This window comes from Lates calcarifer, linkage group LG17 (genome assembly GCF_001640805.2).
Source record: "Lates calcarifer isolate ASB-BC8 linkage group LG17, TLL_Latcal_v3, whole genome shotgun sequence".
NCBI classification, from domain to species: domain Eukaryota; kingdom Metazoa; phylum Chordata; class Actinopteri; family Centropomidae; genus Lates; species Lates calcarifer.
The window spans coordinates 21,047,662-21,074,351 of record NC_066849.1 but is presented as its reverse complement, the minus strand read 5'-3'; the positions used below and the strand labels follow the sequence as shown (position 1 = coordinate 21,074,351).

Genomic DNA, 26,690 nt, shown 5'->3' with positions numbered 1-26,690 from the left:
CGCCTCTCAACGCTCGCGCTTACGTCAGCGTGCAGTGTCGAATGAGAAGGTGAGACGAAGCCTTGATGGGTGACGTATACAGGAAATGTAAACAGTCCAAAACTGACTGGATGAGCAGATTTTTTTTTATCGTTTATTTCTCATCCAGGAGCTAATTTTTTAACGTTCATAGTTATGCAAACGTGGAGTCTCGTATCCATTTGTGTGTTGCTGGGCGTTGTTGTGAGATGGGGAGTTTCGTTAAATTCTTATTCAGGTAGGAAGTTTGTGGAGCTTAACGTTCACATGCTACAACACTACGGTTTATTTCAAAGTAACTTTGTTCATTTTATATAAACTACTGACTGAAAGTGGTTTTCCTCTTATCAGAGTGTTACTGTTAGCGGTTAGCACGCAGTCACAGGCTTAAATAGCTGTCTTTGGCGGTCTGCTGTGTGTGTATGCGGCTTTGCTTTCTCTGTCATTCACTGATGCAGTTTCTCATTCATGAGACTAACAGCTGAATGATTTTTTTTTGTCCAGGGGCGGGGAAGCCTCCCATGTTTGGCGACTATGAAGCCCAAAGGCACTGGCAAGAAGTGACCTACAACCTCCCTGTCCAGGAATGGTCAGTCTCAAGCTTCATTTGTTAACTCAGAGGAGCAGGTTTAAGAAATCCTCAGGGTTCTGACAATGACTGGATGTTTCCAAAGGCATGTGATAAAATAGAGAAGTATTATAATGACTGGTCTAAAACATGCTAATATACACCCAGATGGCAGTTTATTAGGTACAGCTCAAGCTCACAGTAATGCAGTCTAATACAGCAACCCTGCAATAATTCCCCCTTCGTGACAGTTATAATGTTCAGTTTGTGTTGAAGCTGTTTCAGAGAAGTGATGATGTGGAGGATCTAGTCTCTGATGATGTTGAATTGCATTTGTATATGTCATATCTACCCTTATAGAACTAGCAAACAGCCCCTCTTTAATGAGGACATGTCTGACACCACAGTTTGAGAATAAATATGTGTAACATTTGTTCTCTTCCAGGTACTTCAACACCACTGACAATGACTTGAACTACTGGGGTCTCGACTACCCTCCTCTCACTGCCTACCACAGCTGGATCTGTGCCTATATGTAAGTCATTTTTACTGCACTGGATAAATGTTCACTGAAGACGAATACAGACCTACGTATGTCCCAAGTTAATATGAGTATTACATACTTTTGTATTGTATGTACAATGTATTTACTATGTAATCTATTCTGTCTACCCTGTGTGTGTGTTAGTATTTCAGGAGGAGCATACCACACCTGCATTTTAATGTTCTTCATTAGTATAAATACAAACAACAGTTAAAAACAGAAAAGACAAATCAAAATTTAACTCATTAGTGTTTTCCTGCAGAGCCAAGATGATAAACCCTGAATGGATGGAGCTCCACAAATCCAGAGGTTATGAAAGCCCAGCACACAAGTTATTCATGAGAGCTACAGGTACAGTAATCATAGAGAAACTTCCATGATTCATGTCTATGCAAGCCGATAGAATAGCTATGGTATCATATGTTTCCTTTTTCTGTTTCAGTTCTGGTGGCAGATTTATTGATATACATCCCTGCTGTGGTTTTATACTGTTTATACCTGACTGATGGATCCTCCAAGAAAAAGGTAAAACACTTGCCTCTTATGACATCTAATAGTTTTTTCAACTAACGACCCAAATGAGCCACATTTTCCCCTTAGTCTGGGAACCCACCCTGATTAAAACAGATTACAGCACTGGCCCACCAAATTGGAGAATTATGAAGTCATTATTGCAATATAATATGATAATATGAAGTTATTACATTTCCAAGAAGTTACTGAATTTCAGTGGGTCTTTGTACATTTACAGTGCAGTCCGTTTAGAGGGATGATTCCTAATGTTTTGACAGTGTCTTACATTATCTAACAGTTATTACAAGATCAGTAGTTAAAAGAGACTATTACCAACTTTGTCTGAAAAAACAGCAGATTTTGAACAGGTTGTCCCAGCATGCATTGCCTTTTGTTCAGTGCATGGGCAGAACAGACTCCTGGTAAGTCTCTTTCAGCCATGAACCTTTGATGCATTTATTGATCACTGACCAGCAGTTATAGTAATAATAGTTATGTTTGCCTTCCATCAGCTTATAAATGCTCTTTCTTTTCCTCCAGGTTTCCACTCTGTTCTGCTTCCTGCTCTACCCAGGACTGATTCTCATTGACTATGGCCATTTCCAGTATCCTTTATGTACAGGTGCATTTCTACTATTTATTAAGTGTGATATCATTATTGTAATATACATTGGTGACATTCTGTGAAATACTGATGTTCAAAGCTGAAGCCATCTAAATTAAAGGATAGGATCTTAATAGACATTATACAAAATATATATATTATACTCATCACTCTAATCTTAAACAACTTTTCTCATAATTTGTGAAAAGCTAATATTTGGACATTTGGCCTAGCAGTAGCATTATATAGGATTGTTTACATTTGTCATGGAAATGCTCTTTTATTAGAGTTTAAATAGAAGGAAACAGTAACTGACTTGAGACATAGTTACTTATTTCATTCACGTAGCATCTTGTCACTTTGTCATAACAACTAGATGCAATTTATGAAAGTGATGGGAATATAAACCAGAAAAATTATGGTTCTTTGTGCTCGTGTTTCAGGCTGTCGCTGTTCAGACATGAAATAAATAAAATAATGAAAGAGTTCAGCATGTCTAAGCAGAACTGACCCTGGACCAGCTAATGTTTTTTAAGGTGCTTGTCCCCTAACAGCACACAACTTGCTCACAGGTTTTTACATTGAGTCCAGTACTGACCTTAATGATATCAGGTATAATGGAGTGAGCCTGGGCTTTGCTCTGTGGGGGGTTCTGGCTCTGGGTCTGGGCTGGGATGTGTCGGGCTCCATGGCCTTCTCCCTGGCTCTCAACTACAAACAGATGGAGCTGTACCACGCTCTGCCCTTCTTCTTCTACCTGCTGGGAAAGTGTGTCAAACTGGGTCTGATGGGGAGAGGGTGAGTCTATTTATTGTTATTCACTTCTTTTGTTTATACTTTCTTTCTTTTTCTATTTTCAATCTTTCTGGTAAATACTTCTGGCAAACTCTGTCACTCCAGGTTGTGATTTAAAAAAGTCTCAGTCTAGGATCCCACTAGGAAACTGTAAAAAGAAACAAGTTTGTACTCATTGCTTATATTGTTTTGTCACACTGGATAGAAGTGTCAACTGAGCGCTCAAAGCAGAAATGTAATGTCAGCCTATAAGAGAGCAGTGTCCTCAGGAGAGCCACAGAATGACTGAGGTAATCAGATTGGATGTTGTTACTAGTGTGTCCAGTGTCTGTTTATCTAGTAACAATGTACCAAGGGCATTTAGTAGCAAATGGAGAGCTGGATTAGAAGGGCCGGGGGGAAGATATGTCCAGATGACACTCTCGCCATGCCCAAACTCCTCAGCTATGCCCGTGTGTGCAACTTAACCAGCAGCTTCACAGTTACAGCTGACAAGATATCCTGACCTACACTGAAGACTTTCAGCTGATGCATGGCTTTCACGGCATTCCTCCACACAAGGGTCAAACCCCAAATTTAGGACTTGCAGACAGTGTGCACTAATTGTTTGAGGAATCCCAGCAGACACAGACATACTTAAACAACATGCTACTGTCAACATATGTATTTTTGGGAATTACAGTGACAGAAAAATCAAAATATTGTTTTTAAAGTGTAAAAATACAACTTATGTTTTCATCATCTATGTTACATCTGAACCTTCTTCTCTTGGATGTAATGCATGTGTCTGTGTGACCCCTTTTCACGTAGGCTTTTCCTGTTGGCGAGAATTGCTGTAACAGTGTTGGTGACTTTTGCCCTGTGCTGGCTACCCTTCCTGTCTGACCCCAGGCCAGACCTTGCAGGTGGTCAGGAGGATCTTTCCCGTGGCTCGTGGTCTGTTTGAGGTACAGCAGAGTTTCTTGAATCCAAACTCAACACATCAAAATATTTATACTCTTCCTGTGCAGGCATCTAAGAAAAGTAGCTCTCTACTCAAAATCCCAATATGTCATTTAAAGAAACATGTGGAAGAAGATATAAAGACTAATGCCAATGTTAGACTAGTATGGCCTGTAGATTAGAGGAGTCATACTGGTCATATGTACATTTCCTATCTCCACTGAAGCCTTCTGGTTGAACTTTTAAGAACAAAAAGGAAAAAAATATGAATAAATGTGACCTTAATTATAGAAATCAAATATAATGAAAATCCTAATACTATCAGCAGCATTTTGACCTAATAAGTCTGAGGAATTTTTGTATGGCTTCCAAGATAAAATATCTATAATGCCATCTTTTGTTTTGTCATGAGCAAAGAGAAATGTGGCTCTCTCTCTAGTGCTGTTGGGGTATCAGTAACTTCAGATCTTCCAGTTGGTGGTTTGTGGCTGCATACGGGACATTTTCTAAGAAAATTTAATAAACAACTGGAACCTAGAAGTAAGCATTTTACTCATCCATCAAAGTTAGGCACAATATGGGACTAATAACATTATTAGAGGTGAGGGAGGTCAGAAAAGAGGAAGGGATTTTTTTCTTTGCTGAAGAGGGGGGTAGATTGACTTTTTTGGGAGAGCAGGGGGGGATCCTGTGTTTTCCTGCATTGAAAATTTTACGTAAGTAAAGGTACAGAAGTATTAGCATAAAAATATACTTAAAGTAACAAAAGTAAGAGTACTCATTATATACGGTTTACTGTATTATTGGATTATAATAATTGATGCATTAAATGTACAGCTTGAATTAAATGCCCATTAAATTGTATCTTTATTATCCTTAATTTGATGCAATTTCTGTTGAAAAGGGATGTTGTTCAGAGACACAATGCACTGAGGAATCAATAATTTTAATCCAGTTAAAGAAGAAAAAGGCTGTTTGATATTATGGGATTTCTTGGTGATGGTTTTATTGGTACTGTAGGGATTTTTCTTTAGCCCTGTTTGTGCAGGATCAATCAAAATGCACCGTTTACAAGGAAGTGACATATTTCCAAGAAGCTAAACCCTAATTTCATGGGTTCCAGCACGAGGCTGTGACTACTTCATTTTTGAAAGTCAGGCACAACCTGTGTAGCACTCCCCTGTGCCTGACACGTTGTTCCAGACTCTAAGCATGGTGAACACCCTCCAGTGCTTAGCCGGTCGGAAATGGATACCCTGCAGGATCAAAGAAAACAGTGGAATAAAATGGTGAAAGGTCAGGAGATCAGTTTCGCTCTATCTTTGGGAGGTGTTGGGGTTCGGGATGTACAGTAGGATGATATAGATAAATCTAACTAATTTATGGCCTGGGTGTTTTCAGCACTTCATAGCACAGCCATGTTCTGGCCGTATGGACTGATGAGTTTGGCTAACTCTACACTTAGAGGCGTTATCAGAGCAGATCTGACAACTGTTTCCTGCCACTGACTACTTCTTTGGAAAGCATGTAAATGTTAGGCTGCTTTATAGCAAGCACACAGGATTCGTATGCTGTGGTCACTCAGTCATAGACTCTGGGAGAAAAGGAGGGACAGGAATATGATATTCATTAAAAGAAAGGCATTAGTGAACAGTGAGGAAGAGACCTGACACACGTCCCACAGTCGGCAGTGTTAAAAGCTGTCATGGAAGAAGCAGAGGTAAAGTAATCTTGTGTGTTTCTGTGCTTGAATGTGTGACTGACAGCTCAGAGGCCAAGGTCTGCAGTTCTCATCTCTGAAACCCTCTAACCCCCCTCCTCTTGTCCCGGTCCCCGAGGTGGTACCCTCCACAAGGTGTCATGGATGTGAGAAGTAATTGAAAATTCTACCAGGGGAACGGATGGCAGCGTGCACCACGGCAGTATTTGTTCAACGAAATGATGCAAACATAATACACAGGGTGTGAGAGACTCTATACTCCCCCTGTGACGACAGCATGAGAGGCGGCTGGGGCGAGTCGTCCTGAACTAATTGTGAAATTGTGCACGTAAGCAGAAGCTTTGGACAAGGGGACAGGGGTGAGAAGGGGTGGTGGGGAAGAAGAGGGCTTGTGACTGGTGGTCCCGGCGGCTTCTGGGAGGGAGCAGTTGTAAGTTTACCCACTGAGCTGCATTCTGGCGTCTCACGTTGCGGCCTGCTCACAAAAATGGCACCAAATGCTTCTCCCTGTGAAATTCCATGCTAGCTTATAGGTGAAGGAGCCGCACTGCTCTTGCATTTGCCAACGGGACCCCCCTCCCTTTCGTTCATGTGTTGCCTTCAGGCGGCGTCCAGGAAAAAATTCCCGTAGCGGTTATTTGGAGAGAGGAGGCAAAGAGGAAAGAGAGAGGGAAGGGGCTGAGACAACACAAACACTGGACAACCCAGTGCTGCTGACTAGGCTGCCATTAAGATCCACACAGCTGTGCTGTGAGCAGCTGTAGCACGGAGGAGAGAGAGGAGGCCAGAAATAGGCTTTCTAGACAGGGCCACACTGAGAAACCATCTACAGTGGAATCATAAAGCTGATCTAGGCAGGCTGTCTCTATGTTGTGTGATATAATGGTGCACGGTGGCGGCTTGGGCCTCAATATCATCTGATCCCTGCACAACTGCTTAAGCACTTAAATCAACTGAGTCGCACAGCAACGCACTCATCTGATCTCACCACTTATAAACTGCAAGTACTTTTGGGCTGACGTTAACATTGTAACATACCTTCTATGTAATTCACAAACCCTAAAGATCAGATTTTCCAGATTATTCATAAAAACAATACGAACGGAGACAGTTTTACACCACAGAGAAAGTTATGATGTTTTCATTAGAGCTGAAATGATTACAGAAAGTTGATCTGGGACTATTTTGATAACAGACTGATGTTTTAGTCAACTACACAAAATGCCAAACATTCTGATTTTTATCTCCCAAAAAGGAGAAATTGCTGCTTTTCTTTGTTTTATATCTGACTCTTCATCAGACAGAACCAACCAAGTAATTTGAAAGACATCAATTTGTGCTCTGGGGAAATTATTATTCACTATTTTTTAGCATTTTACATACAAAGCAATTCAGTTTTTAATCAAGTAAATATTTGGCAGATTATTCAATACTGAAAATGATTGTTAGTTGTGGCCTTAGCTCTCATTAAATATAATTTAAATAATTCATTTTTTTTTTTTTTTTGGGCTTAAAAACTTTAATTATTATAATTATATACAGAATTATTCAACATATTGGCATTGTGTATTTTTTTTTTTAAGCAGTGCTCTGTGGTTGGTCTTTATATGCTGGTTGTGCAGAAACTACTCTGGTTTGACACTTGACCTTGTGTCCCCAAGTTTACAAATAAGTCCCATGCTTTTTCTGACAAGGTAGTAAATTTATGATGGAGGGTTACGTACAAATGTCCCCCTGGAATGCCCAGAGGAATTTTTATTGCACTTTCAGTGGGGAAATAATTACTCAAAGCAATGCCAATTATTTGCTCTCTTCAAAATGGATTTTTGATTTGATAGTCACTGTGACATACTTTCTCATTTAACCAAGTGGTTTTTGTGTGTGTGTACAGGATAAAGTGGCTAACATATGGTGCAGCTTGAACACCCTGATAAAGATCAGATCCATTCTGTCCAGTGAATCTCAGCTCTACCTCAGGTAATCCCTCTGTCTATCCAGTAAGCTCTCACTTCTTTCTACCCTATCTTTCACTGATTTGTTCTTTATTTTGCTGCGTCATCTGTCATTTTTATCTCGACTCCATCCCTCCCGTCTCCTGTTTTCACTCCTTTCATTTCCTGGGAAAGCAGAGCTTGCCCAAGGGAAAAAAAGACTGTGATCCAGCGGAGTGGAAATAAGATCATCCCTTGAGGAAACATCTTGTGAGGAACTTCTGAACATGAAGTCACAGCTGTTTTTGGAAATGTGGTGACAAGAGGTTGAATTGCCCAAGGAACTACTAAAGCATGAGTCACATACAGAGATAGAAGCAGAGTAAATTAAACCGATGACAGGATTTTCTTTTCAAAAATGTTATGATGGATTATGTGTTTTATTATGTTATATTATAAAGCAAGTGAGAGAAGGAGGGAGACAAGTTAATGTTGCTATCAGGGGAGCAAGCAAGAAGCATTCAGCTCTGAGTATCTCTACCTGCTACCCCACAGTACATCCCAGGAACTCTTTGGATGTGATATTTTGACCAAAAGCTGAAGACCTGCGCAATCACAACGAGGGAAATAGTCAATGCAGCAGTTGTGTCATGGAGGAGCCTGCTTAAATAACGCAGCTGGCTAAATTTAGGACTTCTATGTTCACAGCATGGACACGTTTCTGCCAGACTGCTAAGTCCAGGGATCAAGTTGGACTTCTTTGACTGTTGTGCATTTCAAACAAATGAAAAACACTCTTGTCTTTTTGGCGCAGACACCAGATTGCTAAATGCTCTGGTGTGGGTGTACTGTGTACATAGAATGAATCAGCTGTGAAAAGTGATCCATGTCCTTCCGGACCGCAAAACCCTGCCCTACACATAACGCACGCATAACACACCTGCTTTCATACGCACTAAATACCCGCTGACTGGGCTTTACTCACTACTATCTATCTTTCTGTCTCTTTATCTGGCTATTTCTATCTGTTACTGTTCACATAATGCTCTCTAGCACTTCTACAAATGGTGGCACAAACACATTGTTGCCCTCACACCTTGAACAATCTCACCACCCGACCTCTCGGCACATTTGTACACGTTCACACCGACACATAGTCAGTCTCTTCCGGTGCCTCTGCCCCCAGCAGGTGACAATTGAAGGGTTAAACTAATGCCTGGTAACCCTAAGACAGGGCCAGTATTTGGTCATTTCCTACATAGCTGGGGTCTTAGTTGCACAGCAGGCGTTATCTAGAAAAGAATAAGATGGTTGAACGATTGATCCTGGTCCAAGACATTTACTGTTTGCATCTGACATCAAAATTAGATCAACAAGTGCTAATGACTGAAAATGAATTTGTTACTAAAATAGTAGACTACTTTTCTTATGGGAGCATGATCAGCTATGTCAACACAACAGAAAGATGTACACGTGAGACTGGAAATATGGGCAAATATAATTAATTATATTACTCCAAATGTTTTTTAAGTTTTTTTTTCTACCATATTACCACTTCCTCTCCCACTGGAAGCTTACAGAATTGTTATGCACTTGACAGTTCTTGCGGAAGTCAGATAATCTCAATGTCCATTTGTTTTCTTTTACAGTTTTGCCTGCACTGTCCTGGCAATCCTACCTTCCTGTATCAGACTTCTGACAAAGCCAACCTTCTGGCAGTTTAAACTGGCCTTGGTGAGTGTTTTGTTTTTTGTTTTTTTTTTGCATGGATTACCCTAACCTTTTAAAACAATAGCAGCTAAAAGCACTGAACCTCCCCTCCCTATTTGTTTTATCAACTAATAACTTTTTGCATTTTACTATCTTTTCTAATACAGTATCTGATATACAAGTTATTATTATAACGTGATGATTATTGATGCCTGTGCTCATACACAAGTTTTTTCCTTTTTGCTTTTATTATGATGTATTCTATCAAGTATTATTGTTCAATAAATATTGTTCAGTATTGATTATCTTTTTGCCACTTTTAGGCCAATTCATCTCTGGCATTTTTCCTATTCTCGTATCAAGTCCATGAGAAGTCCATCCTCTTGGCTGCCTTGTAAGTACAGAGAAAATAACTCTAATTTGTTGAGGTTTCATCACACTGGATGACATGTAACAGCAGGGATGGTTAACGAATGTAAATGGTACTTTCTCCGTCTCGCAGTGATATCTCAAATATTCATGAGTATAGATTTAATTTCTACTCACAAAGGAGCCATTCGCCTCATCCCTGCTCACAAATCTCAAGTTATGTCTCGCAGATTGATAATGAGTTGAGTACATGTGCGCTTTATTAAAGTGACGTCATTCTCCCGCTTTACTCCCAGAGTAGCAGAGGGACGATCTATTTAAGTTCAGACTTGCTAACTGAGAGGTTATTCAGCTCCGTCATCACACTCTGTGCCGCACACACACAAAAGCAGCCGTCCCGGCTTCCATTGTCTTATGTGCTTCTGTTGTGTGTGTGCGTCAAAGTTGGATCATATTTAACAGACTAAATACATTACTTGTGCATGTCAGTGTAAGATGTGCATGTGTGTGGTTCATTACCATTTACCTCCATATGTATAAAGCTGTGGTGGCTGTAGGTGGAGAACGAAGGATGGGGATAGATTTGACAGCGAGGGATTTGGTTCCTAGATCTGGGCTCATCTATTAATCTAGATTAGGGTAGATTGTTGCTTTATTAACTATTGAGTTATATCTCCCACCTGTCCCTCGGAATCAATCAGTAATGCATGTCCAGGGATTAGGAAAGAATGGCAGGCGGCAGCTCGGGGCGTTGTTTGCGCAGGATCAATTATTGGGCTGTAACAGGATCGCCAAAGAGCACTGGCTGTAATTATGGGATCAGGGACCGGTGGAAAGTGCCCCCCTCGGAGCAGAGTGTACAGCTAGCAGTGAAAGAGACAACCAGGTTCAGTTAACCACACGCCATTCAATAATGCATTTATTGCAGTTAACATTTGGAGATCTTAATTTTGAAACTGAATACTTAGGTGGAATAAAAGTTGGATTTTTAGCCACAGTTTCTAGAGGTTTTACGCCACCAAACATGCCAGTGCAGTTAAGGTAAAAAGGCATACACTGATGTAAAATAATGTGCCACAACAAATGCTGACTGCCTTGTGAGCAACCGTCAATAATCGATTCATGTGGATGTAACATTAATATTATGCACAGATGATATCGCTTCACATCCAGCTTCGACCTAACATGGCCTCACTTCCCGTGTTACTGTAAAATCATATTTGATGATATTTACTGTAGAGCGTTTTCAATAATGAGTGTATATAATTGTGATCTATTCTAGGCCTGTCTGCCTCCTGCTGAACGACCTGCCCCTGATGGCTGTTTGGTTCCTGCAGGCCTCAACATTCAGGTGAGTCCGTGCGGAGGAAAGACCACTGTCAGATTCAAACTGTAGACCAAAAAGTAAAGATCGATGGTAGATGAATAGAGGCTGGATACATGTTTTGATTGTTGTTTATATCAGAGGTACAATAGCTTTTTGGTGAAGAAACTAAACTAAACTTATGTTTGGGATCCATGCTCATTAAAACATTTTGTGCTGTTGCCACCCCATCCTCAACCCCAACCTTTAGTTTTTTATATAATTTATATGTTTTCTTCTAAAGCAATAAATGGGTCTTAATGCAAGAGTATTGTAAAACAAAAAGGTGGCACATTAATACTGGCTGGAGATTATTTCTGTGCTCTGCTATTGAAAAATTTTGATTGGTTTGTTATGTCACACCTTCCTTGGTTGATAGTGCCAATAATGTCTTTTTAAAACTTAACTAGGACTTTTAGTTTTGTGATGGTTGTTTCAATTAAACAGCAGCACCAGGATTTCAGCACCTTGTCTTTATAGATGGTCAAACTGTGCAAAAAGCCTGATGGAAGATATGCCTTGTAGTATCATTCAGACAAGATCAAGACAAGCAGAACTTGACTCAAAATTTGAAGTTAAGATAGAAATGGAGGGGTTAAGTTGCCACATAACGCCACAGAAATAATCCTAAAAACTAAATGGATCTGCGATGTGGGGTTGAGCTGAGGACCACGAATGGAAAAGACAAGTAGTGCTGCAAATGCTCCATCTAACTTTCACCAGCTGTTGTTAAATTCTTCCGGCAGCACTAATTGTTGTGCGTGTGGTTTAGTATAAGGATATCTGGGGATTACATGGCATAGTCTGCATGCCTGCCGTCTAAGTGTGCGTTGTGTAGGGACAGGAGGTCATTCTGTAGCAGTTTCCCAGTACAGTCTGACTTGGACACATTATCTGCGTCTTCTACAGACTCTGCCACTTAAAAAAAAAATACATCTTTTGTTAGCATAATTTGCTGAATGGGTGCTCAATTTTAAGAGGACATAATGCAGGCAGTCTGTTTAAATTGAAGAAGTATGTATTTCTAAAATGTTAAACATTTATCTACTGAATGGACCGTTATTGTTGGAGTAAAAATCAGAATGAGTGGTTTGTTGAGAACGGATAGGTTTTTATAAAGGTGGGGTGATGTGCGATTTACTATGAGTCAACTGTTGTTCTTGTCCATGCCGCCTCTGCTAAACTAAGATAAGCTTGGCATGAATGTCAGAGCCATCTCTCCCCAGGGGACATAAAGCTTGTGCAGGCCTGTTGGATAAAAGCGATGTGGTTTACTGTTGCCCTTCTCTCTCTCTCATTACACTGGACTTAATGACGTACTGTTAGATTTATATGAAAATATCTGTCAATCAAATATGGAATATAATTGTGCTATGAATAATGCTGTTGTACAAGTGTGTATCAAAGCTCCAGCTACAATTTGCATTCAAAATGTGGTAAAGATTTCTGCAGTGGCTTCAGCTTTTGGGCAGTTTTACAGACAAAGATATCAGCCAACACACCCAAAATCTGAACTGTAAATGCACCATTGTTCTCATCCTTGTCCCTCTGTGCAGCATGTTGCCTCTGTTTCTGAAGGACGGTCTGCTGGTGCCCTATGCTGTGACCTCTCTGGCCTTCCTCTTCCTCAGTATCTATCTACTGTCTGCACTGGACCGCAGTTCAGAGGAAGAGCTGAGACTAGGAGCCTACCATAAGATGTTTTTCTTCCTACCCAAAATGGACCTGGCCCGTATAGTGAGATGGAAGGTCAGTATTTAAGCCCTGGTACAGTGACTAACAATACAATACTCAGCACATGGTCTCGGTGTCAGAATCTTTACACCCCTAATAACCATTATTACCCTTCAAAAGGGGCAAAGAGTACATTAAATAATGTGGTATTGTGGTTTATGTCAGCTACATCTTGTAGTTCAAAAGGTAGAGGCTGCAATTGCAGTTGTAATAAGCTGCTAATAAAAGTTGGTAAAGGTCATGCAAATTATTCAATACCTTTAAAACAGGTAGGGATTGCAGTACTGCATGTTTTCATTATCAAACAGATGGAACAGATATAAATACTTTAAAGTAAGCTATGTGTAGATTTTTTCAGCATTTTTCAAATAATTGTAACGACTGTAGAAAGTGAGACAATCCCAGTGTAAATAGGTGTGATCTATGTGTTCCTTTTAGCCCATTAATCTCAGTGTTCCTGGCATGCATCGTTGTCTGTTTGATACAACCGCTAAGAGTCACCAGAATTACAGATTTTCAAATTCTGCACACTTGAGTGTGTTTTCCTATATGTTGTAGACTTGCTTCAGCTAAGACACTTGCTCAGTGACAGTGAACAAAGCAGTCATTTGCTTCTTGATAAGTTAATAGTTCACGTCTGCTCTTGTACACTGGAGGACGACAATGTACAGCTGATGCACTTGTAATAAGAAGGGTGGTGATTTCAGGATCCCAGGTGGCCTGTACTTTGAAAGTGGCACTGGACCTAAATTGCAACTGTGTGAGAAGATATACCCAACTGTATAAATAAAGATCATGTGCCGCTGTAAGCTGTGTAAGCTGTCCGGGGATGAAAGCTGCTGCCAGCCAAAGAATTATTTATCACTTATTTAAGTTTCCACAGCGTCTGAAGTGGCTGCACCGCCAGCCCCTTAGCGACAGGGGCACCGGTAGGGTGTCAGAGATTAAGAGAAGGTGTCTTTTTATAGCGCGTGTCATTAACACAGGTTTGCCTAGATATATTTATTTACACAAGCAGCATAAATAGCGAGCCCCGATGATGGCGATAAGGTTTCATGGGTTTGGGGTGGCGATGGCGAGTGTGGGCATGAGGTGGTTCCTCCATCTTACTCATCTCGACTTATCTCCGGGTCATAAAGCCCAGACAGACACAAGAATGATCTAACTTTCACTATCACCTCTGTTTGCAACTCTGTGACAAGATAAAAAGTGGGTTTATAGGCCAAAAAATTCTAATCACCTGTTCTGTAATATGATATTTCAAGCCCCAGTCTTTCTTTTATAGCACCTCTCAAATGACCAATTTGATGTCCGTCATTCAGTGATAAATATTCAGTGTGATTGGAGAGCTCTTTTAAATGAAATCATTCATTGGTTTGATATTATGGTTTGCAATTAAAATTAAGGGAAAAGCCAACAGTTTGTTCATAGCTGCAGGTGCCCAGTCTTTTCATTGTTTCACCAGGAGAAGTTCCTGATACAGAATATAAATTCAGTCATCATTTAAATCAATTTTGTAAAGAGTTATCTATGTTAATAACTCTCATTGGCCTCTTTTGTTGTGTCCTTTGGGATTGCAGCAGCTTATCAGTCATGCTCTATCAGGTTGTTTAAAGTAGAATAACGTGATGGCACCCAGCTGTGATTTATGTCAGTAATTACCAAAAACACAAAAACTACAGAATGTACCATTACAGAGGACACACTCACTGTTTTGATCAAACACCAATATGTTACGGACCAAAACAGGTCAAAGGTCAAAATAATAGTTTGACAAAACAGTCATAACTCAAGGTCCAGTTACCAGATTTTGACAAAGCTTTCCACCACTTCTAATTGTATTTATCAGTGAATAGAGTTCTCAATTGTCATGGAGATGGCATGCTTGAGATCTGCCACCATCAGACAGTTGTACAATATTGTACACAAAAGTTTGGGCGTCCCTAGACAATACATATTTAATGTCAAATGTTAATGCACTGTCACTTCTTTTTTCTTCTTTTGCACATGCCACAATTACAGGGTTTTTCTATTTTTTAAGTTCATGAAATAAGTGTTAACTTTTGCATTAACTTTTGAAGAAAGGGTTATTTTGAATGTCTGTTCAATGCGGGGGTTGTATTTATTTCTTATCAATAAAAAACAAACAAATTGTAATTTGCCCATGAGTGCCCAGACTACATTACCTCAGCCTGAGCTTTTATGCATTTTATTGTGAACCCAGTATTTTACATGATCTTGTGGCCTTGTCCTTATTTGAATGAGATATTCTCTCTCCCTCCCCTACAGTTCTACATCAGCGTTGCAGCTATGGCTGGTTTGAGCATTGTGAGTGTAACTCTTGTTCCACCACCACGTCTACCTGACTTGTTTCCTGTGTTGGTATCCACCACTGCTTTCCTGCACTTCCTGGGGACATTTCTATATTTCAACATTGTTCAGTTCAGTGGGCCTCCCAGCAGAAAGAACCAGAAAAAGAATAACTGAATGATGCCAAATCTCAAGGGTTTGAACTAATTTTGCTTCAGAAAAGCCAGTGTTGCACTCTGGGGTATACACATCCCCTCTTAATGTGCTCGAGGCCTTTCACTAATGCCGTCATGTACCAAATACAAATAGGACAAGTGCTTATTGGAGGTGCTATATGTATGTTTTTGCTGTTGCTACATACCCACATTAGCATTAACAGCTGTTTACTTACCAGTCTAGAAGAAATGTTGCAGTTTCATTTCTTTATTCGCCAAGACCTTTCTCCTGCAGTGGAGAGCAACAGCAGTGTTAACTCTTGCAGTGCTTCTATTTTTATAATTTTTTAGCACGCTAACCAGCTAGCCCTGTAGTGTCTAGTCTGCCTTCAGTCTACCATGAGAGGGTGAAGCAGTAGCATTGCCCAGAGGGTGTAACCTCTAGTCTTGTAAACACAATGATGGCCGAAGCTCTTCGTAAGTAAACAGCTGTTAATGCTAACGTTGGCTATGTGGTGATAGCAAAAACTTACATATAGCACCTTTAAGGCATCTTGTTGGCTAGATTTGCTGTGCTGCAAAATGCCAATACAGAGGATTTTGTAAAATTATAAAATATCTACAAAGTCACTTAGTTTAGCTTTTACTCAAAGTATTTCTCCATTAATCACAAGACACTGGGTCATGTGAAATATACCTCATTTTCCCACTTGGACCATTGCTATTTCATGCTAACTAGACTATAGCTGGGATATTTAAATAATTTGGGAACATCAGAAGTAAACATACAGTAGACTTTCTAGGTACAGCCCACACATTTGATCTCAGATAGCTCAGTGCCTGTAAGCTCAAGCTGCGGGAGGTGGCCACAATAATAGGAACACCTGCTGTAATGTTTGGTTATTATTAAGACTGTGTTGGAGAGGTGTTGATTTAATTTTGTGGTAATGTACTGTGAGGTGTTTGTGTTATTTTGGCCACCCTCATTACCTCCTGGGGATTGTGATTAAACACACATCTGATGGGACTGTTCTCAGGTCTGCAAGTAACGGTTGTTGTTTTTTTTTTTTTGTTTTTTTTTTAACAGTTTTCTACTGTTTATTTTTATCCATCACAGAAGTTATTTTGTATAAAGTTAGTTTTTGTGAAAATAAATGAAATTTCTCAATGATCTAAAGTGAACATCAGTTTTATTGCCACATTGTTAAATGATTTGATTTGAAGCAGCTTCATATAAACTGTCTACATTAACCAAGTAGTCTGCTAAATCACCCCCTAACTGTCTGGCAGAGACAGAGCCAATAATTGGACAGAAATTATATCTTTCAAAGCTTTTACTCAACATCATTAAATATTAATTACAAGTCCCGGATACTACAAGGGTCCTGCACAAAAGACCTGTACATTTAAAACAAAACCAGTGACAGGAGAGGCCTTAAAAAGAGATGATGGAAGGTGACATATCTGAACATAATGCTATAAAGTTGAAATACCACAGAAAAAGGTACAAGCTATTTCTTTCTCCAATCTCTGAGCAAGTTAATGACAGGCATAAAAAAATCCATTACAACTATAAATGTTATCAGGTCAGTGAGGGTTGCCTGTGCATCTGAGGCTCTGGGCCGGCAGCCACTAATGGGCCATAGGGACAAATAGGAGCCCAAGGTCTGAGTTAACTGGTGCTACAATGGGACATGAAACACAAGGGGCCAATTAGAGGTGGCGTGAAAGGCACTGGTTTGTTCTTTTATTACACATGTTTATATAACATAATGCCAATTCATTTACAAAGATGTGAGGGAAAATGAGAATTTAACACTTCCCACCTCTGAAATGGGTAATGAAATGCAGGTAAACAACAAATAAAGCTGAAGTAAAATATTAAAAATGTACATATTAAAAAATATAATTTATTATCTTTTATTAATATCAAATAGTGCTTAAAAGATTAGTTGAATAATCTATTAAAAGAACATTTTATCACCCAACAAACAGCAACTCATCTGCTGTGATAGTGAGTATAGAGTGAGAGCTGCAGAAAAGTCACTGGATGGAACCTGTGCTGTTTTATTAATGGAAAGTTCATCGGCAACAATTTTGATAGTCGATTTATCAGCAAGTTAAATGTCCGAAGGGAGCTTGTCCCAGCTTCTCAAATGTGAGGATTTGCTGCTTTTGTGTTTCTCTCTTTTATGTCATTTTGAGAGAATATCTTTAGATTTTTGATTGTTGGTCGGACAAAACAAGCTATTAAAAGACATCAGTCTGAGCAACTGGTTAACTGAAAAAAATAATTAAATTGCTATTGCTAATAGACAGATAAACAAGGTTAATACACTGCTGTATGTGCCATCATATTCCCAGTCATTAACCGTAATAATAAAGCAACAAAACAGAATACTCATTGATGCGAACAAACGGTTTTGTCTGGCTGTGTTTACACTGTTACACTAAAACTAATTTGAGACAGACTTGGCTTGCAAATGTACATATATATATGTGTAAATATAAAAGCTACATCACACGGCTGTGATGCTCCTGGTGTTTACAAAAACTAAATAGCTAAATAATGATACACCAAAGAGTGAGTCTTTTCCATTTTCAAGCTACAGTAAAAATAAGGCCTGTCACCATTTCACTTTGGACTAGTAATCCAGGATACATATCTGCACTTCCTGTAGCTCTCTAAACCTAAAGGAGCCACAGATTCTGAATGCACATCATTACTCTTGTCAGAAGAGGAGATAACGGTTTTAGATCCCAACCTATAGCTTTGGAAGCCATTGCTATAGGTAAGATGCAGATGTGCTGTAACAGGAGTGGGAAGGGGGTATTTAAAAACACTGTGGATCCTTCTATCAACCTCCTAAGGGGCTTGTATCAAAACATTAGTTTTGTTTATGGGCGTACTGGCTTTGTCCTTCATGTGGCCTCTAAGGGTGATAAAGTGAGAGTTACACGATCCACCTTAGGCAGAAATAGGAAATGTTGCTGTGAACACCAGCTGTTGCTTAGGTCGACTCGGGCAGTGAGAGGCCTCGGCCTTCTCAGGCGCTGCCAAATAAAGAGACTACTGTGTTGTGTAAGACAGTTTGCACCCCCCCCACCACCTCCCACCTTTACTTTTCAAAGGTGTTAAGCTGCACAGGTGGGGAGGATTGCATAGTTTTAGCCATAAAGGGGATGAGGGTTGCTGTATGAAAGAACATTATTTGCACAGCGTTGCAGCATTGTGGTTAATGTAGAATCAACATTTGTCAGCTGCCAGGCAGGAGGCTCCGGAGGGTAGACGGGGTCTAACATGTCAGAGAATTTGCTCCTACCGTTTCAGACACTTCTCCCGCAAATGAATGACGGCTTCCAAGACATCTCAGCCTCACAACTGACAGCACAGATTCCACATTCATCTCCTGCCTTATCTCCATGGGATCATACGCACAAGAAGTGAAGAGCAATTCCATTAGCTGTCAACAGCCGAGATGCCTCGCCAACAAAAACCTGGGGAATATGGGAGAGGAAAACATGATTGTAACCCCACTGGCACCCGGTGATATTACACACACCGCAGTCACTGTCAAGATTGAATATTCACAAAGAAGAATTTAACAGGAGGCATATTTTCTATAAACCATGGGTATCTGTTAATAAACCAAGATGTACGGCAATGGATTTCTGTCAGTCTTCAAGCTTCATTTGCAATTTATTCAAATTTGAAAAATTTGAGTTGAAATAGATTATTTTACCTCAGCCCATAATGGACTTGAGAAACTCGCAGGAGCTGCCCATCTTCACAGGACCTAAAAAGAGAAACAAAACCTAAAGTCAAGGATGTATACATACATTAAAGTGTTATGAATTTAAAAAGACATGCATACTGCTGAGGTGGCAGGAAAATAATAAAAGGAGACATATAACCGGAGACATATAATCTTAAGAATCATGTAATTGCAAAATAAGTCACTAACTGTGAAATAAATTATGAAAAAATACTTATTTGTTGCTATGTTAATATTTCAAAAAAATCTGGAAGTATATTTTTTTGCACCCCGAGATGAAATGCAATGACATTCAGTAAATCAGAAATCATGCCTGAAAAGACTGCATACTCTGCAACCCATGGTGTCGATCGAAGGCCACCTGCTTCAGTTGGACCAGAACAGCCTAATATACAACTCCCCCCTTTAATTGTGACTGTGTGGTCAATCAGAAAGCATAAAACTCCCGGTGGGTAGGTGGCATCTGTCTGTGAGGCCCCCTGTAGGATTGATGTGCCAGAGTCTGGGAGCTGCCTGGGCCGGCAGCCTGCGACCTGCGACACAAGCCCCATCACTTTTATGACATCTTAAGGAATCTTCTTTTTAATACAGCCCATTACTGCTGACATACAAATCTTCCCCAACGTGGTCCTATCTATGGTCTGATCAATTTTTACACTGCTGAGCCGTCCCCTTTCCCCTCATTTTGTCATTTCAAAATTCATATTATATAGGATTTTCTTATGGGAAAAACTGCAATAAAAATATGTTACCATCCCGAAGATGTGCACAAGTCAGTACTTGGCTATTACTAAAAAGCTTCAGAGAAAATAAAATTTGTTTCTGTAGTAAGCAGAACTGTTTAAATGTTATTTATTTTTATGTTCCTAAGAAAATATATTGTGAAGTGCAGCATTGATTTAGAACATAACCATGTCTCGATACGGGTTGGAGGGGCTGAATTTATGAATCCTTTGCACAACTCCTTTAATTGAATTTTCCAAATCTCTCACCACACACAAATAATCAATACCTACAGCGGAGGGAAACTTGCCTCAGAATTATTAGGGCCTTTCTTTTTCAATTTTGTAGTCATCAGCACATACAGGCACTGTGGGTATTTGTAATGCCGCGACTATGCCCAGAGGATTTATGCTCGCCCCAAGCCTGATTGCTCACCAAAAGTGACTTCTTTAGACTGCTTACTGAAACTTTTGTTAACCTTAAAAGGACAGTCGTAAGCGCTTCTTAATACCGCACTCTCACTCTGAGAAAGAAGCACGTCTAACTAACACGGCATAAGACAGAAAAAGGAGATGACAAGGCAGGAAAAGGGAGAGAGAGGGAAAGAAAGCATTAGGAGGAAGAGTGGGGCTGGAAGATTGGCCTTTAAGGTTTAAATGTCCTCATGGATTTACTCAGCTGCCCTGGCAGGGTGGAGGTACTGGAGGCTTTGCTTAGCACCTAACAGAGGGGTACCCAGGGTCTGAACATACAGAAAGTGCTCTTCTTAGTGTGTAATGGCTGCCATCATACTTATACATGCAAAGTATTCAAAAAAATGCAGTATTTAAAGTCAGAATATGTAACTTTTGAAAGCCAAATAAGTTTTCCTCTTACAAAAGTTCAGTTTAGAAGTATTAAAACACATCTAAACTCAATGCAATTTACAGCACTACTTGGTCTGGTATGACCAGTAGCGTATGGTAGCTAACACCAGCTAGTTTTAGTAGACTTTAGACAGATATTGCTGTGTATAGTAACTGACCTTGTTGAATCAGTTTGCCAACTTCGTGACTCTCTTCTATTGTGCTACTGTTACACTATGTTTTACCATTATCCCATAATCGTCACTTGTGGTTACAGTGGTTGCCTCTTCAAAGACTATGCCACAGTCATGTGCTATTGTTGTCTGTTGTACTGCACGCTTGCCTCCCTAGTCCACGTGTCCCAGAGGAAATCATGCAATCATGCAAATAGCATACAGGTTCACATTTTTTTAGGGAGACAAACAGATGCCACAAATCAGTGCATGAGATATTATCTAAATTGTACTATATGTTGTGATGTGTGTCTTATCAGCGTGGCTCTGTGTTTTTGTCCAGTCACTCTGAATCATGCTGCAGCCCCAAAACATCCTTTAAAGCCTCAACTCTGTCCAGACGTCAGGGAACTAGACAGATTTGAGCCCAAACATATACAACATGACCACTCATTTTAAGTCTGAGGTCCTGCATCAAAGGGGTTTACTGTACAGTGAGGGCAGAGCAACCAATTCAAAAATTTGACTCAGGAGCCACTGCTTATTGAGTCTATGTGTGGAAAACAGTTAATTACAGTTAATTTGTATATCTATAAATCAATTGCTACTGTGTACCTCTGGTGTGGTGAGGATATTAGTCAAATCTATAGTCAGTATGTATATTAGTGCTTGAATGTAGTACATCAACATGACCCCAACTTCAGTATAATACAGTTTATAGTAGATATGCAACAACATACACATGACCTTCTTCATTATATCTCTCCTCCTTATCATTTTCATAGCGTACATATTGATATATAATATTGTATTCCCACTGACAAGCTATGAGAACGGCACATCAGCCCTATCAAAAGACTTTCTTACACTCCCGTCCCTTGTATTCAGCACATGGACCCAAAGCCTAAAGGCCATAGCAGCGAATCTAAACAAACATTTAACACTAGAGCCGAATCATGCTTCAAGATACCATCAACATCATCTGTCTGGATTTCACGCTCCCAGCAGATATAGGCCAGAACTCTTCAGCAGCTTTGAATAACAGTTTGTTTACTTAAAATGTGTGTCTCAATGCACACAGAGGGCCAATTCTCTCCCACAGCTATCTGCCTTGACATTGTGAAGTCTGTTGTTGTAAGGAGGTTTATGCAAAACTGATAAATTTCACGGATCCACCATGTGACAAAAATGTGACATTCCTGGGGTGTGGATCTACAATGCATCATGTATGTTCTGCTTCCTTACTGGAACTAATTAAAATAATTTCTAACAACCTTATCGGAAAACAAGCTAGCTTCCTGACAGTACCCTCTATTCATTTTCCACAAGTCACCATTGTATGATTGGATCACAAGAATTGCTCTGCTGCAGGCATAATATGTGCCTAAAATAATCAAATTAATTCTTTCCCTAGGAAATCTACTCATCGACTTGTTTGTGTAACCATAACAAAATGTTGTTTTTCTCCAAAGGTCGCAGAGCACACGATTGTCTCAGCAACTCAAACAAGCATCCATTGATGCTGTTAATGCTAAATAGCAAAGAAGATGCAGGAAGAAGCAAATCAAATAGTGAAGTAGTAGCACATGGGGATCTCCTTGGGAATCAAACACCCTCATGACTGCATTTGTTTTCCTTCTTATCTTGAATTGAAGCAAACAATTGGGGCAAATTTTCTTCTTCTCTCTAGTTTTCTTCTAGTCCTTTACTGACCCACAAATAAGGTCACAATCACCACAATCGCAACAGTCTACATGGAGCAATTTGGTGAAGGCTGTCACTGAAAAATAGTGCCACCAAAAACAGTCAGGTACAATGCGGGGGACAACGGCCCTCAGTCTCGAGTGGAGTAGTTTGGTCAAAAAGTATAGAGCAGGAACATTACTTAGAAAACTATAAAATTCCCAAAGCACATACAACATACAAGTCGTCAAAAAGGCCAAAAATGAATGTAGCCTATGAGAAAAATAGCTGCTGAACTTCTGCACTTATCTTCAAACATGTGTGGCAGCTGTAAATCTTGTGATATTGTTCAACCCTCAGATCCACTTAGCACGTGGCCATAAAGCCTCTGTGATCAGTGTGATAAAATCCAGTAAAATGAATAGGTGAGTTTATCTAGATGGTATAAAAGCATAATAGCACATGAATGTTAAACAATAAAGACTGTTTACTCTTACACTGTGTTTGGTTTTATTATTAGATAAATTACCTTGATGGTGATTGTTGGGGTCTTTATTTCCTTTTAAAGATGACTCTACTCTGGATGCTGAAAAAGACAGAAACATCAACATACAATGAAAAGAGAGAACAAATATGGAGCCTGACACAAAATTAGTGTCTTTTTGATGCCAAAAATAACTGCAAACAGAATATAAATCTGTGGTTTAATCTATTTTCTCTCCAGTTGTGTCAGTAGAAAATGCATCAAATTCCATGCAACCTCAGTTTTAACCTGACTTTCTGACACATTCATATTTACCAATGGAAGTCACTTTGCGTACTTACTCAGCTCTCTGTGTCTCTGTAGCTCAGTCTTCAGGTCAGCTGAAGATCCAGTGAGGGAATGTCCTTGTTCGCTGCTGCCCTCTGCTGACTAATTAAAATACAGGAGAAAGAAGATAATAAGGAAAACTCAAAAACCACAGCAATATACAGGAAATAAAGAAAAAAGGATAAAGGTAGCATAGTGTCTTGGAAATGAGTGAACAAAGAAAAAACACACGGCCCTGCAAGCAGCTATTCTGAAAGGAAAAGTCATGTCAGAAGTGAATATTCAGTACGTGATAAAGCCTATCATCTCTCAGTCTGAAGATATGATGGAGACAAAGACATTTCCGCCTGTTCTAAAGATTTAAGACCAAAGGAAAAGCCTCTTACGAATATCTCCTCCAGCTCTTTCCTGGCCCTGATGAATGCATCTGCTGATTGTTCCAGTTTCGATCGCAAGGCGTCCAATCTGGTCAAAGCAAAAGAGAGAGGGGTGACAATGATACCATCACATGTTCAGAGGTCTACAGACAGTGAACTGAGTAAATGTCTGGCTATAACATTAAAATCTAAAAAGACCATTCATAACTACTAATACTGACTAATTACGTATTGGCTATTTTTATATTGATCGGTAGCATTAAGTGTGGCAAATAAATGAATATTCTAAAGAGACTTAAACTACAAAGAAAGGCAAGTACAGTAATTAAAATACACACAAGACAAGTATACAATTACAAATATTTTCAAGTATAAACCATATTTGTGCTACCTTTATTTCAAAACAACAACTTTATCTGGTCTAAAATGCTGTGTATAACAAAAAGATTATCTGAACTACCTGTGCTGTAAACCGTATTTTATGTATTTATCTATTCAGTTATGTATGTATTTGTTTATTTGTTTATGTGTTTTTCTTCTGCCTTATAGTACTTTTTGTATTTTATTGGTTTTGCTATGTGTGTGTATTTACTCTGATCATTTGAGGTTCCTTTTCCCCCAAAATACAATTAAATCTATGGTAAAATCTACAATAAATCAAAACACTGCTGTGCCCCAAGTGACCCTAATATGACATAACCAAGTGAGTGTTATGAATGTACTGTAAACCGAGCTAATGTAACGTATTAGTGACAGCACTATAAAATTAAAAACTAATGCTTGTCTCGATGAATGGGCCAGACACCAAATGTCTGCCTGGGCTAAGGAAATGGTTCTTGTGTTAAGTGACTCTTATACAACTATTTTTAGTGCTATCTAAATCACTGATAATTTGGCCAGTGATGGATCCCCGTCATTCCGTGTCTCCTGTCATTAAATTCTGATATGTCATTATGACCATCAGGAAAGTGTGGCAATTGAAATACAGCAACTCATAAAAGGGAGTTCACTGTAACCCTCTAACTCTGTGTTCTACACAGAGTTTGGCTCTTTTTTGATAGTTTAAAACCCCCATCAACAAATAACTGGTTGATTTAAATAAACAGTATGAAATAAAATAAATGCAAAAACTTAACTACTCACCTTTCCAGTTCTGTCTGTGGGACCTCTTCTTCATGTGCAGTGACTTTGGTCTTGCCTGTTGCTGAAGCACCAAATCCTTAATAACACAATCTAGAGTATACTAGATTGCAATTATTCTTCTTTATATTCATTAGGTATTAGTTACCTCAGAAGGATTACATTATACACTATAACTTAAATTAAATAGTCATAGCTCAAATAATCCTAAAGAACGTCCTTTTTATGAAGGACAACATCCTTAGCTCTGTACTCTGAAATGCAGCTGCAGAATTTGCACAGATGTGTCATTTCCGAGGATAGATAGAGAATGGAGCTGGTGGATTTAGGTTATTCATCTGGCAGATGGCAGTACATTATTGCAGTCATCTTTATAGTTCTTCAGGAAGTTCTTGGAAGGAAGTATAGGAAGTTCTTGAGAGAAACTATAGGAGATGATCACATATTTAAATATTAAGTCTATGGGTTTTTAAATCATCATTCACTGTATGCAGAATGAAGTCTTTGAGGTACAAATGTACTTTTTCAGTAATGCTCTGCCTCACAGTCACACATTAACTGTTCCAAGGCTGTGGGTCCTCAAGAGTTCAGTCATCCCCCCCCCAGGTTATAAACTCCAAGTTCAAGGAAATGAACAGTTGCCTTTCTAGCAAAATGCCCATTTCTTTAACTTTTAGGCCTCAGCTGCCTCGTAGTTGTTGAGACAGTTCTTAAGGAAGTTGTTTTGGAGAGGACCAAGCACATTTACAGTCTGACATGTGTAGCATGCTTTAGGGTTTTAGGTTGTCCTACGTGTTGCCCATGTTTCTGTGGGTTTGAGGTTTTATGTTTGTTTGTTTTGCATGGTACACACTGACATCTCTTCAGAGATCGGTAAGGACATTTGTAAACACACCTGCTTGAGAAGCTGCAGTCCGAGTCAGAGTTGCATGGTTTCTTGCAGGAACTGGTATTTTGGAAGCTGGACGCTATGCAGGATAACGAAAAGACAAAATCAACTAAAACATGTGATGACAAAATAAACACATTATTTAAGCATTTTAAACAGAGACAGCTAAAAGCTTGCATTTAAACCATTCTTTTACACAGAGACGAGAAAGCCAGAAAGCAGTATGCTGCCTCTGGGTGATCAGTAAATTGATTACACTCTACTATACCTGATACAAGGACTGCTTATGTACTTACATGATGGGCATTGTCCATGTGCAGGGATCTTCTCACACTGTAAAAAAATAGGTTACGCGTAAATGAATTTCTGCATTCAATTAGAATTATCTAAGACAGCTATGTTGTTGGTTATCTGAATTAACGCCATGCAGCAAAAGGCCCTTTCACCAGCTTCAGTCTGTGTACTTCATGTATTATCATGTATCTCCCTTCAATTTTAAGGGGCTAATCATGGGATATTATCACGAGAGATTAAAAACCACCAAATTTAGTCCATATGAGAGTAGAACAGCGTCAGTGAGGTCGGACACAAATTACACAACAGTCTACTGTCATTGTAAAACGTTAGCAGTCAGTGCAGTTAATGAACTAGTCTGTTAGTCTCTGTTGCAAATGAGAACAGATTAAAAAGATATAGCGATCGATACTCACGGCATTTTCGAGTTTCAGACTCTCAGCAAAAGTTTGTTCCAAATTTATGAAACTGGCGCCTTTGCTACACTCAAACCATTCGTGTAAAACATGACCTCCCGTATATATAGTTCTGTAGCCCCTTATTTAGAAAATACCCGGGAAACCCACGAATTATGCTAAATCCCAAAAGTTAAATCTAAATAAATAATTTAAAACAAATAATTTGATTTCTGCGCATTGTGTTTATATTTATGAGCCGCAAAATGACGAAAGGTATTATATTACGTTTTTAACACCAACGGGAA

The 26,690-nt window shown here is 39.4% G+C and overlaps 2 protein-coding genes across 2 annotated transcripts; one reads left to right on the top strand and one right to left on the bottom strand.

The window, feature by feature from the left end:
* Positions 1 to 59: 59 nt before the first annotated feature.
* alg6 (ALG6 alpha-1,3-glucosyltransferase) lies at positions 60 to 16,368 on the top strand. Its single transcript, XM_018696558.2, is given in 15 exon segments — positions 60 to 256; positions 523 to 607; positions 1,032 to 1,121; positions 1,393 to 1,481; positions 1,573 to 1,655; positions 2,184 to 2,248; positions 2,860 to 3,045; positions 3,853 to 3,934; positions 3,936 to 3,989; positions 7,596 to 7,681; positions 9,285 to 9,369; positions 9,669 to 9,739; positions 10,997 to 11,065; positions 12,634 to 12,826; positions 15,101 to 16,368. Coding segments are annotated over 15 exon segments (1,518 nt in total). The 5' UTR covers positions 60 to 174; the 3' UTR covers positions 15,299 to 16,368.
* Positions 16,369 to 16,592: 224 nt separating this feature from the next.
* itgb3bp (integrin subunit beta 3 binding protein) lies at positions 16,593 to 26,478 on the bottom strand. Its single transcript, XM_051077503.1, has 9 exons — positions 26,404 to 26,478; positions 25,990 to 26,026; positions 25,700 to 25,772; positions 24,808 to 24,868; positions 23,674 to 23,752; positions 23,302 to 23,389; positions 23,006 to 23,062; positions 19,020 to 19,073; positions 16,593 to 18,774 (listed from the first exon to the last, which is right to left on the bottom strand). Exons 1-8 carry the CDS (start codon positions 26,406 to 26,408, stop codon positions 19,021 to 19,023), a joined length of 453 nt encoding a protein of 150 aa, XP_050933460.1. The 5' UTR covers positions 26,409 to 26,478; the 3' UTR covers positions 16,593 to 18,774; position 19,020.
* Positions 26,479 to 26,690: the final 212 nt, after the last annotated feature.

Coding starts and splice junctions, on each gene's coding strand:
- itgb3bp (XM_051077503.1), bottom strand. Junction 23,063..23,301: donor ACAGAGACACAGAGAGCTGA/GTAAGTACGCAA, acceptor TGTCTTTTTCAG/CATCCAGAGTAGAGTCATCT. Junction 19,074..23,005: donor CCCCAACAATCACCATCAAG/GTAATTTATCTA, acceptor TTCTCTTTTTAG/GTCCTGTGAAGATGGGCAGC.